Source organism: Papaver somniferum, chromosome 1 (assembly GCF_003573695.1).
Source record: "Papaver somniferum cultivar HN1 chromosome 1, ASM357369v1, whole genome shotgun sequence".
NCBI classification, from domain to species: domain Eukaryota; kingdom Viridiplantae; phylum Streptophyta; class Magnoliopsida; order Ranunculales; family Papaveraceae; genus Papaver; species Papaver somniferum.
Window position 1 is genome coordinate 242,456,420 of NC_039358.1, and position 14,308 is coordinate 242,470,727.

Consider the following 14,308-nt stretch of genomic DNA (forward strand, 5'->3'; position numbering starts at 1 on the left):
ACTCCACCTATGAAAGATTCATTTTGATTTGCTTCACTACTAAAAGCCAAATGCACTCAGATATGAACGATACCAACAATTTCCTTATCTGTCTATAGACGAGATTGAGAGGCCATACTGTATATAGAATTCTCTGCTTAGTGTATGAAAAGGATTTGGAGCCATAAATGGCTTGTAGTCGTGGGTATAAATGACCGTCGCCAGGGTGAGGGGCCCACTGAAAATTCAGGCGAATTCAATCAGAACTCATTTTAACTAAACTCTTTATATTTGGTCTTCTTTTTTTAAAAAAATTTAGGAACAATCATGTTAAAGGGGCGGCAAGGGTGATAGCAATGTCCCTCTTATTGATTAGGGGATGTCCTATAGGGGGTGTAAATTGATCAGATTACCCTACTCTTATTTTTAACCTAATGGAATCAGAAAAATCAAAACAGTTTTTTTGATTTTTTTCATCTTCTCCTCCTCCATTAAAATTGAAATTTCCATCGTCCTCGATTAATCAGCAATTTGAAAAATTGATAATCGTTGATTGAAAACTATATTTCCAAAAGACCCAGTTAGGATTTTGTTTATTATGTTTGATTTAAGTTAGTTTTGTATCAAAAATTAGGGTTTTGAATCAAAATTGAATTGAAATTTCTGTGTTGCATGTGAGTTAGGGTTGGTAATAACTCCAACTGGAACCGTAACTATAGATTTGGTTGATGTTACGGTTCATTTAACTCAAATACCAACTGCAAGTTCTTGATTTTGAGATAAAATATTCAGTTACGAATTTTTTTTCCAACCGTAAATTACTTACAGTTGGTCTGGTTACTTAAATTACGAACCGTAAGTTGTCCTGGATGTTTCATTTTCTTTTTACGTACGGTTTGTAATTGCATCACTGTTACCAACCGTATTTGAGTTACGACTTGTAACTCAAATAACCTTACCAACTGTAGGTTAATTACGGTTGATCTCGATTCATTAGTTACCAACTGTAATTTGTTACGATTGCTATATGTTGTCATTCTACCAACCGTAACTGGTATTACGATTGGGTTTTCCCCAAGTTGAACCAGTTACGGTTGGTATTCAATACTTTTGGAACCGTAACTGAGAGTTACGGTTGGAACGAGCTAAATTCCAACCGTAAGTTCTTCTGAAATTTTAAAAGTTTCGATTTTTTTACGTACTTTAGATAATTTTGAGCGACAAAAAGCTAATGGGAACTAATTTAGAGATTCACCCATCTCAAATTTGTCACTGGAATCACTCATTTTGGTTGAGTGAATCAAAATCTAGGGTTTCACAAAAATGTCTTTTTTCTTCTCCTCACAACTTTTTTTTTTCAACTCTAAAAATCTGATTTTAGAGTTATTATAAGTGAAAATTAATTATCAACACTAATCTTGATTATTAATAATAAGGGTTAATTGGTCATTTTCATATTTTTTTTGATAAGGGTGGCATGAATTACCATGTAACGATCCTTTTTGTCTTATTAGGTTGCCGCCCCTCCAATAGATCATGCCGCCCCTTTAACAGGATTGTTTAGGAACGGATCCGTTTAACTGTTTAGGTATTACCCCACGGTTTCTATGTCTGTTTTACACCACACGTTTTCAATTTCGTTCAAATTTGAATCAACTGAAGACGAAGTTGATCTGTTTTGATCGGGTAGATGGGGTTTACCAATATTTTTGGACAGTTAAGCTTCGATTGTCAATCAAATATTAAAAATAATGATTAGTTTCGAATTTGATTGAATTGAAACTGAAAAGTCGTAACTGACGGCAAAAACCGTAGTCTAAAATATGAATGACAGTATACACTCGAATCATACTAAAGAAGGTCTCCCTTCAGTCGACCAATAAATCATTGATGATTTGATTGATGTTTCTCACCTAATATGTTCTACTATGAGTGCCTAGCTAGAACTGAGCAAACGATCTTAATTTATTTGTGCTAGAGCCCAGAGCTAAGGGAAGGATCTTGCATTTGTAGATATGTGGGAGTAGACGCGTAGTTCAGAAGACATGCCCGTCATACGCGATGTCATGGGTTACCAAACAGTATTTATCTATCAAAAATTACAATACCAAAAACACTTTAGCCAGTGTCACCGTAGTACAATGATAAAGATTCTGGATGATGATACGAGTGACCTTAATTCGAAACTCGCCAGCATCAAATTCTTTATCGATAAAGAAAAAACCAACCCCAAGCTGTATAAGCTTTTTGTGTTTTTGAAATTCACAAAATACTTTATTTTATTTTTATATTGGTCCGTACAAAAGTTGATACCGACTAACACATGCCATAGGCAATGAACAATTTATCCTACTGTGAGTGGCTATTTGCAGTATCTGATTTGAAGTAATGAGGAAATTAGAGTAGGTAAGTTGGATTATGGACGGGGAAGATCATGAGTGCATGTATTTAGGGGTTGCTATTGTTTCCTTGTTTGTTGGTCTTCAAAGCAAAAAGCCGAGGAAGTGACTGACTGCTGAATGTAATACCTTTCTAAACGGAGGATCTTCTTTATGTTCCACATTTTTTCTTTTCAAAGGGTTCTTTTTCCTTTCTTGTGATGTTTTAACTTTTATCTGTTTTATACTTGTATTGCCTCTCTCATTTATTTAAATTATTTTGCATGTATGTGAAGGCACGTTATGTTATCGAGTGTGATTTTCAGTTTTGCCTAAAAACAGGCGAATATAAAAAGCCAAAGACCCTTTTCTTTTTTTTTTTAGGATGAAGGGATCATTTTTTAATGCTTCGGAGCCGTCTTAACTTGTTTTTTTTTTTTAACTCTTTCAGGTTAAGGATCACGGATTCACGGTTCATCTCACTTGAATATACTCAACAATATTTTTATTTTACGAGGGATTGAACTGTACGTTTTATCGGCGATGTTTGAAATAGGTTGTAGGTAAATACATTAAATACCATGCACTGCCCGATCATTTTTGATTTGACGACATCATAACTAATTCATGATGGGTGTTTACCCCGTATATATATTAAGCTTTGTGGTTGCCGAGGGATATTCCATGAGCACCTTTATCACAGTCCCTGGGCACGTATAAAGTGTGAACGTATACCACAAGTATGTTTTCATCCAGGTACAAACGGGATATTGTCTAGTTATCATTATAATCTGCTCTAGCTGTTCTCCAACAGAATTTGATTCTTGTGGCATCTATGATTCGATAAAGAAACCCTAAACCACCAAGACTGCCGAAGCTATCAAACTCTGAAAGAGACCAGTTGGACCAACATTGCTTTCGTAACTCTACTGATTTGTTTGTCCCTCATGGTACGTGTTCGTATATACAAAATACACATGGCATAAGATTATTCATTGGTATAGTAAAAAAGCTAGGTTGTTATTGGAGAGGGATCTTCATCTAATCCATTATTATCGACTTTAGGACCTTTTATGATTAACAAAACATTACTTTATCAATGATGTAATGTTTCATTACTTGTTATTCTAAGAATACGAAAGTTGTTTCCATAACTTGTGAAACATTGTTGTTGGAGAAGAATATTTTTCCTTCTCTTTTTCTCCTTTCTTTATACATTATAATTTGTTTACTGAAATGAGAGGTGGCGCTTCTGCTAACGTTCTTTAGCTTATTAGAGAGAAGAATAGATACTTTGTATTGTTCTTCGTTCAGAATACTAAACAAAAATTTCTATAATTTGAATAACGTTATTACCCCTTAGGTCACTAGTTGAAAAAATAAATAAAATCTACTCGAATTAATGATCGATTTTTTTTGTACGTGTAACTTTTTAGCTGACCGAAAGACTGACTCTCATACTTGATATCATCAAACAGATTAAAAAATATGGCTTCTCTTAAATATAGCCCACAATTTTATTAACCATAGCCCAAAAAATTTAAATTCAAATGAAAAATCAAAAGTTAAAATAAAAAACCAAACAAGTCTTAATTATTTGCTAACAATTAAACTTAGATCTTCTTACTCAAAATTAATCAAAATAAATCATAACTTTTTTTCTTGATCATACTTAACATTAATTATAATTGTTCTTTTATTATTCTCAAAAATTGAACAATTATACATAAACCCTAATTCTTACTTTTTCCCCAAAACAAAATAAACTCTAAATCCTATTTCCTCTACAGTAAGTTTTTCTTAATCGTGATTTCATCAAAATTGACCGTGGTATAAATTCCACAACAACTTCAATCGAAATGGAATTAACTAAGGTTTTAATTCTTTTTCCATGACCATTCTCCTAGTATTCCATAAACATAATCTATAAAAAGAGAAAATCCATAAGATGATGTTTTTTTCTTCTAAACTTGATTAAGAGTGTTGATTATTCTTAAGAACACGTTAATTATGTCAAATATGTTACATAAATTTGATTACATGATTAACTTTTTTTTTATTGATGTTGATTTAGGGATTTAATGATTATCTTATTATTATGGGTATATGTAATAATTATACATAATTTCATAGGCTATGACGAGTGATTATAATGATTTGTTTGGTTAGCTTAAGCATTTATTTTGAATGGTCTATGATTAATAAATGTGTGGGTTATATTTAAGAAAAGCCAAAAATATTCCTTATAATATTGAACATTATTGAAGAAGAAAAGTTGTCGTTTATGCAATCAATTAATCTTTGCGTTGTTCTTCTGGATCAGACTCAAGTGGGAGCTGATCAGAGAGAAGCTGGAAAAACAGAACCATATGCTCTTCTTTTTTCCTTTGTTTCCATAATTCATGCTGTTTGGTCTCATCTCACACCTCTTTTATCCAAAAACTTATTATCATTAATTATTCATCATCTCTAGCTCTATAAAACAACCTCATATTCTTGCTAATCCAATTACAATTTGACTACTTAAGATTAGTGTAGTTCTAAATGAAGTAGTAAGAATCAGATACTTCTGTAAGAACCTGACCGTCCATTAACTTTTGCTAATTTTATATCTGTTTTTTCTTGCCGTACTAACGAATAAATCGAACGGTGGGTTATGACTGTTTTTATTGATACTTCTAGTTTGTGGGAATCCCATTTACGACGTAATTAAAGGTTTATAGAATCTAGTGTTAACTACTAATACTAATACTTTTGATCAAAAAAAGTGTTAACTACTAATACTTTTGATCAATCAAGGTTTCCAGCCGGACAGGCACTAGTCCATAGTAATAAGCTAGCTAGGTATTGTCGTCCAATCGCTACGGTTTGACTCCTGCTCATTGGCTGTACTACTAGTTTTTTTGATCAACCAATGGCTACGCTTTGACTCCTGCTCATTGGCCGTGCATGTATACTATATTTAATATCTAGCAGGAGTATCAATTCAGCTCTAGGTCCTAGGAGAGGCACCGGCACATAGTAGGAAGGTATATAAAATTGTAGTCCTAGGTTTTGACTCATGCTCACTGGCCGGTGCATTTTTCTACTAGTAATGGTCAATATGCTAGCCTAGTAATGCAGGGACCATGCATCTTGACTGTTGGAAAACTCTGTTTAAATATTGTGAAGCTATCCGACCAAAATGCTTCTACCTTCATAGAAAAAGAAAAGTTTTGTACTAAAACGAAAGGAGTGAATAGTTTATGCACAATAGCATCATTAACAGCGGTCCAATTTTTTTTTACAACCTAGACCAAGCACCAAGAAAATTACAGTTAGCAAGCTCAATTGCTATCGATTACAACTTCCCAGTTGATCAATAGATTAATGGAAGAAAGGTCCTAAACCATCTTTCTAAATAAATATACGCGACGCGTATTCAATTGTTTTCACATGCATAAGTTATTTTTCCTCTCTATCTACCTCAGTTTGGTTTCTCCACCCTCCCAATAATGTTGCCAAGAAAAGGATTCCTCTACATGACCTGCTTCTCACTCACTCACTGTGTAATTAATAATAATGAATGACATGTACAGAAGTGGTGGGAAGTGGGATCCATGTTGAGGTTCCTAGATCCTTTTCTTCAACTACAAATACAACTCCCATTCTCATCCTTCTATCCATCTATCATTCTTCTCTCAAAAATTTCATCACTTCAAACTCAAGATCGTTGGATGCTTGCTTGTTGTGTTCTTTGATCATTGTTTAAGGTAAGCAACTTAATTTACGTATTCAACTTGGTTTCATTTTGTATTTTCAACATATTTTTTTATAAGAGTTGAGTTGCAAATGAAATTAACTCAGCACCAGTTTAACATACAATTCTACTATAAAGAGTTAAAGACATCTATTTGAAATCGATTTCTGATATAAACATCATTTCTTTTGCAGAGTGATTCCATAAAGAGAATTTCGTAAGATGTCAGGTGCTACTACTTGTGTAAACCAAGTGTCACTAAGTGAACAACCCTTTACTAGTAGTAGTGCTACTACTAATTCATTGAGAAGGACACTTTCAGCTGTTGATATGTCTTCTAAAATCTCTGATAATCAAGATGTTGAACGAAAGAAAAGTCTTTCTCAACAACAGCAACAACAACCTGGAGGACAGCTTGATATTTGGAGTTCCATTCTAATTCAAAAACCATCACCTCTTCCACCTCCTTATGTTCATCCTCTTGTCAAATCCAAGAGTTGTTTAGGTATTAAAAGTCTTGAGATTTGTACTGAAAACTTAGGTTCTGAATCTGGGTCTGATAGTTACCCTCATTCAGACATTAGTCTTTCTGATACCGAAGAAGAACAGGAAGAAGTAGAAGAAGCAATTGAACAAATAGTAAAAGAGAAGAAAGAATTAGTAGTAGTAATGAATTCTAGTAAGAAATCATCAGCACGGCCATCTGCAGCTCCTAGATCTTTCCCACCCCCACTGAAATCACTCTCTAAACCAGGAGGTGGTGCTATTCAAATGAAAACTCATCGTAAAGATGGAAGATTAGTTCTTGAAGCTGTCTCTGGTCCTATTTCTCAAAACCATTTCAATGCTCAACGTCAAGACGGTCGTCTTGTTCTAACTTTCGCTTCACCTATCCCAGAATCCAAATCACAATTAGACGAAGATATTTTTGATACCGATGAAGAAGTAGACCTCGAATGTCGTCATGACATTGAGATGGAAGATCAAGAAGAAGAAAATAGAAGGATTGTGTTGGAAATGACTCCAAAACTGCCAGCTGCAGTGATAAATTTTCACAGATCAGCAATGATGGTGAATAAGTTTATAGGTCTGACAAACAACAAGAATAACCTAAAATCTTGCTGGTCATCATCATCTAATCTTAAAAACAAGTTGGAAAAAATGATGAATTCACAATCAACAAAACTACTTCCACAATCAGTTCCAATATCAGCACCAAAATTAGCTGCAGGGTCACAACGAATGCCATCCCGATTAGCACCGAAACAAGAAACTGTTGCGGCCACTGCAGCGGTAGAGCCTACTTTCAACAGATATGAGTACTGTTGGCGAAACGACACATTCTCAGTGGTACCAGTTAGTGGAATTCATCATCTACTTAACCAACAATTACTACCCAACACCAAAAATACTTACCGCCACAACAACAACAGTAATAATCTCATAAGGAGTAAGAATAATTACTGCATTAACAATAATACTAATAATTTATTTGGCAAGAATTCAACAACAAAAAAAGGAGAAAATTATAAGGAGGAGAAGCAGAATGGCCATGGAGAAAAGGTTGTAGATCAACATTTGATAGTTCCAGCTTACTGCAAACTGGAACCAAGAAGATCTGTATTATTTTGGGAACCACTATTTTGCACAGCCACATCTTAATTCATCAAAATCATTTTCATATAATTTTTGTGTAAATGCACATGTAATTGTAAATACTCTAAACTCGAATGACAATCCGATAAGAGAAAAAGAATTTCCGGTACAATGAGAGTCGTCTCTCTTGCTTTCTATTTCTCTATCTTTTTTAGTGAAAGCGATTTCACGTATGCTCTCTTCGTATCCGGTTGCAATTTTCCAATTGTGGTTCCTACCAATTTTAACATTATTACTAGACCAAAGAAGACAAAACTCCACCTAAAAGATTCAATATAATTTGTTTACTACTAGAAACCAAACTAATATCACTAGGTATGGCAGCCGCAGCTTATACCAGCAATTTGCTTATCTGTCTACTGTAGATGAGATTGAAAGGCCATATATAGAATTCCGTGCTTTGTGCGTGAAAGGGGTTTCAAGCAAGTTCGATAGTACATGAAACGAGTAGATCCAAATCCCATTTTGTCTTTAACTTGCATTTCTTCTCTGGCTATATGAATCTATTAGTGAGCGTAGAAAATATGATATCAAAATTTAATGAACGTAAATATAACTCAAACAAATATCTTCTATTGATATAATTAATCTTACGGTTTTGCAGCCTATTTGTAGTTTAACAAACTTGACTCTCAAGTAAAGACTCTTTCCTAACATATCAAACTCTAATTAAAGATACTTCTAGAAAATTCTAAACTCTATATGTAACCAAACTTCTAAAACTGGTAAACTTGTTTCTCAAGTTTACTATACGTTCTCAGTAATTCAGATAACCTTACTAGTTGCTTCCAAGTACGACTCCAACTCCTGTTGGTTGCTTCCACTTAATGCTTCACTCAGACAGCATCACTCCTCCTAGTTGCTTTCATAAAACCACATCAACTAACTTAGTTGCTTCCATATAACAACATCAACTTCCACTAGTTGCTTCCACCAACTATATCTTGGTTTAAATCTTCAACATCCTCCCTTAAACCAAGATATTCTTTACTAATCATTCCAAGTTTTCCACGCAAATAGATGAATGTATTAGACTGCAAAGACTTGATAAAAATATCAGCCACTTGATTTTTACTTTCACAAAATTCCACAGCAATCTCTTTATTGCTGACAAGTTCTCTAATGTAATGATATTTGATATCAACGTGCTTAGTCCTTCCATGAAGCACTGGATTCTTTGTTAACGAGATTGAAGACTTGTTATCACATATTATTGTTGTAGGTGTAATCTGCTCACTGAAAAGAGACTTCAGCATCATCCTCAGCCAAACAGCTTGTGTGGCACAATTTCCAGCAGCTATGTATTCAGCTTCTATTGTAGACAAGGAAACAACTTGTTGCTTCTTTAATGACCAAGAAAAGAAACATGTTCCTAAATGGAATGCATAACCTGATGTACTCTTCCTTCCTTCAGTATCTCCACCAGCCCAATCACTATCTTTATAGCCAACTAACTTAGGATTTTCTGAAACTGTGTAAAAAATTCCAAAGCTAGTTGTTCCTCTGACATACTTCAAAATTCTTTTTGCAGCTTGTAAATGTGATTGTCTTGGTAACTCCATAAACCTACTAACTAACCCAACAACATACATAATGTCTGGTCTTTTAGCAGTTAAGTATCTGAGACATCCAACAAGACTTTTAAGTCTGTTGAATTTACTAATTCTCCTAATTCATCTTTTGTTAGCTTCAATCTCTCTTCTATTGGAGTCAAAATTGGATTACAATTCCATCTTGCAACGCTTAAGTATTCCTTCTGCATATCTTTGTTGATTAGTAAAGATGCCTCTTTCTGTTTGTTGTACTTCAATGCCCAGAAAATATGACATTAACCCAAGATTTGTCATCTCAAATTATTTCAACATATCCTCCCTGAATTCCTTGATCATCTCTGAGTTATTGCCAGTAAAAATAAGATCATCCACATATAAACAAACTATAATATTGCCATGTGAATCAACTTTCAAATACAATGTATGCTCATGTGGACATCTTGTAAAACCTTTCTCAATGAAGTATGAATCTATTCTTGTATACCAAGCACGTGGAGCTTGTTTTAAACCATACAAAGCTTTATTTAGCTTGTATACTTGATTCTCCTTCCCCTCCATAACATAACCTGCTGGTTGCTCAACATATACTTCTTCTTCTAGTAAACCATTTAAGAATGCACTCTTCACATCCATCTGAAATTTTTTCCAATGCTTCTGAGCAGCTAGAGCAATGATCATTCTAACTGTGTCAAGTCTTGCAACTGGTGCAAAGACTTCAGAATAATCTATTCCTTGTTTTTGTCTATATCCTTTAGCAACTAACCTTGCTTTCAATTTATCAACTTCACCACCTGATATGTACTTTGTCTTGTAAACCCATTTAACTCCTATTGCTTTCTTTCCTTATGGAAGTTCAGTAATTTGCTTTATGTGATACTAGAAAGATTGAAGGATTATGTGATACCAAGAGATACTGATGATATTGATGAAGAAGAGATTAATTTTGCTTTATATGGAGATTGTGATCCTGTACTTTTTAGAGGCTTCTTCAGAAACAACAGGATCACAATCTCCATATAAAGCAAAATTAATCTCTTCTTCATCAATATCATCAGTATCTCTTGGTATCACATAATCCTTCATCTTGCTGGTATGACATATTTTCTTGTTGGTATTGCATTCTCTTGTTGTGATGTTACATCAGTTCTTATTTCTTCAGTACTTGCTTCTTCAATTCTTCTTTCTACTTGTTGTTCAATAACTTCATCTTGAGTATTTATTTTTCTTCAACTGCTATTGGAACTGTTCTTACAGTTCATCAGTTGAGTTGGTATCATTCCAACTCCACTGTGAATCTTCATCAAAGACTACATCTCTACTAATAACTATTTTTCCTGTTACAGGATGAAAAGTTTATATCCTTTGGTTACTGAACTATAACCAACAAGAATACACTTTTCACTCTTATCATATAATTTCTTCCTGAGTTCTTTAGGTATATGTGCATAAGCAAGACACACAAAAACTCTCAGATGTCTTACACTTGGTCTTGCACCTCTCCAAGCTTCTTCTGGTGTTTTATTATTCAGACTATTTGTTGGACATCTGTTAAGTAAATAGACTGTTGTATCAACTGCATAACTTCAGAAGTTCTTTGGAAACTTCTTTCTTCTTCTTATAATTCTTGCCATCTCCATTATAGTTCTATTCTTTCTTTCTACAATACCATTTTGTTGAGGTGTATATCTAGCTGTTAACTGATGTAGAATACCATGTTCTTCCATAAAATTATCAACAATTGTATATTTTGTTCCTCTATCAGTTCTTAAAATCTTGATGCTCTTTCCAATATGCTTCTCAGCATATGCTTTAAAGCTTCTAAAAGCATGAAAAAAATCACTTTTTTGTCTAAGAAGATATATCCAAGCTTTTCTACTAAAATCATCAATAAAGGTTATGAAATAGTTATTACCTCCATGAGATGTGACTTCAATAAGACCACAAAGATCACTGTGTACACTCTCCAACTGTTGTTCTGCTCTTCTAGCTTTGTTCACCGGGAATGGATCTCTGTGTTGTTTGCCAAAAATACAATTCTCACACCTTGATTCTGGAAGCCTCTATAGTAGGTAGACCTGACACCATCTCATTTTTAGATAAAGCTTGTAAACTGTGAAAGTTTACATAACCCATTCTCTTGTGCCACAACAACAACAGTAATAATCTCATAAGGAGTAAGAATAATTACTGCATTAACAATAATACTAATAATTTATTTGGTAAGAATTCAACAACAAAAAAAGGAGAAAATTATAAGGAGGAGAAGCAGAATGGCCATGGAGAAAAGGTTGTAGATCAACATTTGATAGTTCCAGCTTACTGCAAACTGGAACCAAGAAGATCTGTATTATTTTGGGAACCACTATTTTGCACAGCCACATCTTAATTCATCAAAATCATTTTCATATAATTTTTGTGTAAATGCACATGTAATTGTAAATACTCTAAACTCGAATGACAATCCGATAAGAGAAAAAGAATTTCCGGTACAATGAGAGTCGTCTCTCTTGCTTTCTATTTCTCTATCTTTTTTAGTGAAAGCGATTTCACGTATGCTCTCTTCGTATCCGGTTGCAATTTTCCAATTGTGGTTCCTACCAATTTTAACATTATTACTAGACCAAAGAAGACAAAAACTCCACCTAAAAGATTCAATATAATTTGTTTCACTACTAGAAACCAAACTAATATCACTAGGTATGGCCAGCAGCAGCTTATACCAGCAATTTGCTTATCTGTCTACTGTAGATGAGATTGAAAGGCCATATATAGAATTCCGTGCTTTGTGCGTGAAAGGGGTTTCAAGCAAGTTCGATAGTTACATGAAACGAGTAGATCCAAATCCCATTTTGTCTTTAACTTGCATTTCTTCTCTGGATATATGAATCTATTAGTGAGCGTAGAAAATATGATATCAAAGATTTAATGAACGTAAATATAACTCAAACAAATATCTTCTATTGATATAATTAATCTTACGGTTTTGCAGCCTATTTGTAGTTTAACAAACTTGACTCTCAAGTAAAGACTCTTTCCTAACATATCAAACTCTAATTAAAGATACTTCTAGAAAATTCTAAACTCTATATGTAACCAAACTTCTAAAACTGGTAAACTTGTTTCTCAAGTTTACTATACGTTCTCAGTAATTCAGATCAACCTATACTAGTTGCTTCCAAGTACGACTCCAACTCCTGTTGGTTGCTTCCACTTAATGCTTCACTCAGACAGCATCAACTCCTCCTAGTTGCTTTCATAAAGCCACATCAACTTAACTTAGTTGCTTCCATATAACAACATCAACTTCCACTAGTTGCTTCCACCAACTATATCTTGGTTTAATCTTCAACATCCTCCCTTAAACCAAGATATTCTTTACTAATCATTCCAAGTTTTCCACGCAAATAGATGAATGTATTAGACTGCAAAGACTTGGTAAAAATATCAGCCACTTGATTTTTACTTTCACAAAATTCCACAGCAATCTCTTTATTGCTGACAAGTTCTCTAATGTAATGATATTTGATATCAACGTGCTTAGTCCTTCCATGAAGCACTGGATTCTTTGTTAACGAGATTGAAGACTTGTTATCACATATTATTGTTGTAGGTGTAATCTGCTCACTGAAAAGAGACTTCAGCATCATCCTCAGCCAAACAGCTTGTGTGGCACAATTTCCAGCAGCTATGTATTCAGCTTCTATTGTAGACAAGGAAACAACTTGTTTCTTCTTTAATGACCAAGAAAAGAAACATGTTCCTAAATGGAATGCATAACCTGATGTACTCTTCCTTCCTTCAGTATCTCCAGCCCAATCACTATCTTTATAGCCAACTAACTTAGGATTTTCTGAAACTGTGTAAAAAATTCCAAAGCTAGTTGTTCCTCTGACATACTTCAAAATTCTTTTTGCAGCTTGTAAATGTGATTGTCTTGGTAACTCCATAAACCTACTAACTAACCCAACAACATACATAATGTCTGGTCTTTTAGCAGTTAAGTATCTGAGACATCCAACAAGACTTTTAAAGTCTGTTGAATTTACTAATTCTCCTAATTCATCTTTTGTTAGCTTCAATCTCTCTTCTATTGGAGTCAAAATTGGATTACAATTATCCATCTTGCAACGCTTAAGTATTCCTTCTGCATATCTTTGTTGATTAGTAAAGATGCCTCTTTCTGTTTGTTGTACTTCAATGCCCAGAAAATATGACATTAACCCAAGATTTGTCATCTCAAATTATTTCAACATATCCTCCCTGAATTCCTTGATCATCTCTGAGTTATTGCCAGTAAAAATAAGATCATCCACATATAAACAAACTATAATATGATTGCCATGTGAATCAACTTTCAAATACAATGTATGTTCATGTGGACATCTTGTAAAACCTTTCTCAATGAAGTATGAATCTATTCTTGTATACCAAGCACGTGGAGCTTGTTTTAAACCATACAAAGCTTTATTTAGCTTGTATACTTGATTCTCCTTCCCCTCCATAACATAACCTGCTGGTTGCTCAACATATACTTCTTCTTCTAGTAAACCATTTAAGAATGCACTCTTCACATCCATCTGAAATTTTTTCCAATGCTTCTGAGCAGCTAGAGCAATGATCATTCTAACTGTGTCAAGTCTTGCAACTGGTGCAAAGACTTCAGAATAATTTATTCCTTGTTTTTGTCTATATCCTTTAGCAACTAACCTTGCTTTCAATTTATCAACTTCACCACCTGATATGTACTTTGTCTTGTAAACCCATTTAACTCCTATTGCTTTCTTTCCTTATGGAAGTTCAGTAATTTTGCTTTATGTGATACTAGAAAGATTGAAGGATTATGTGATACCAAGAGATACTGATGATATTGATGAAGAAGAGATTAATTTTGCTTTATATGGAGATTGTGATCCTGTACTTTTTAGAGGCTTCTTCAGAAACAACAGGATCACAATCTCCATATAAAGAAAAATTAATCTCTTCTTCATCAATATCATCAGTAT

The 14,308-nt window shown here is 33.9% G+C and overlaps 1 protein-coding gene across 1 annotated transcript; it reads left to right on the forward strand.

Moving 5' to 3' along the window:
* The first annotated feature begins 5,967 nt into the window (after positions 1-5,967).
* LOC113339562 (protein FAF-like, chloroplastic) lies at positions 5,968-7,862 on the forward strand. The gene is made up of 2 exons (XM_026584810.1): positions 5,968-6,109; positions 6,291-7,862. Exon 2 carries the CDS (start codon positions 6,319-6,321, stop codon positions 7,756-7,758), a length of 1,440 nt encoding a protein of 479 aa, XP_026440595.1. The 5' UTR covers positions 5,968-6,109; positions 6,291-6,318; the 3' UTR covers positions 7,759-7,862.
* Positions 7,863-14,308: the final 6,446 nt, after the last annotated feature.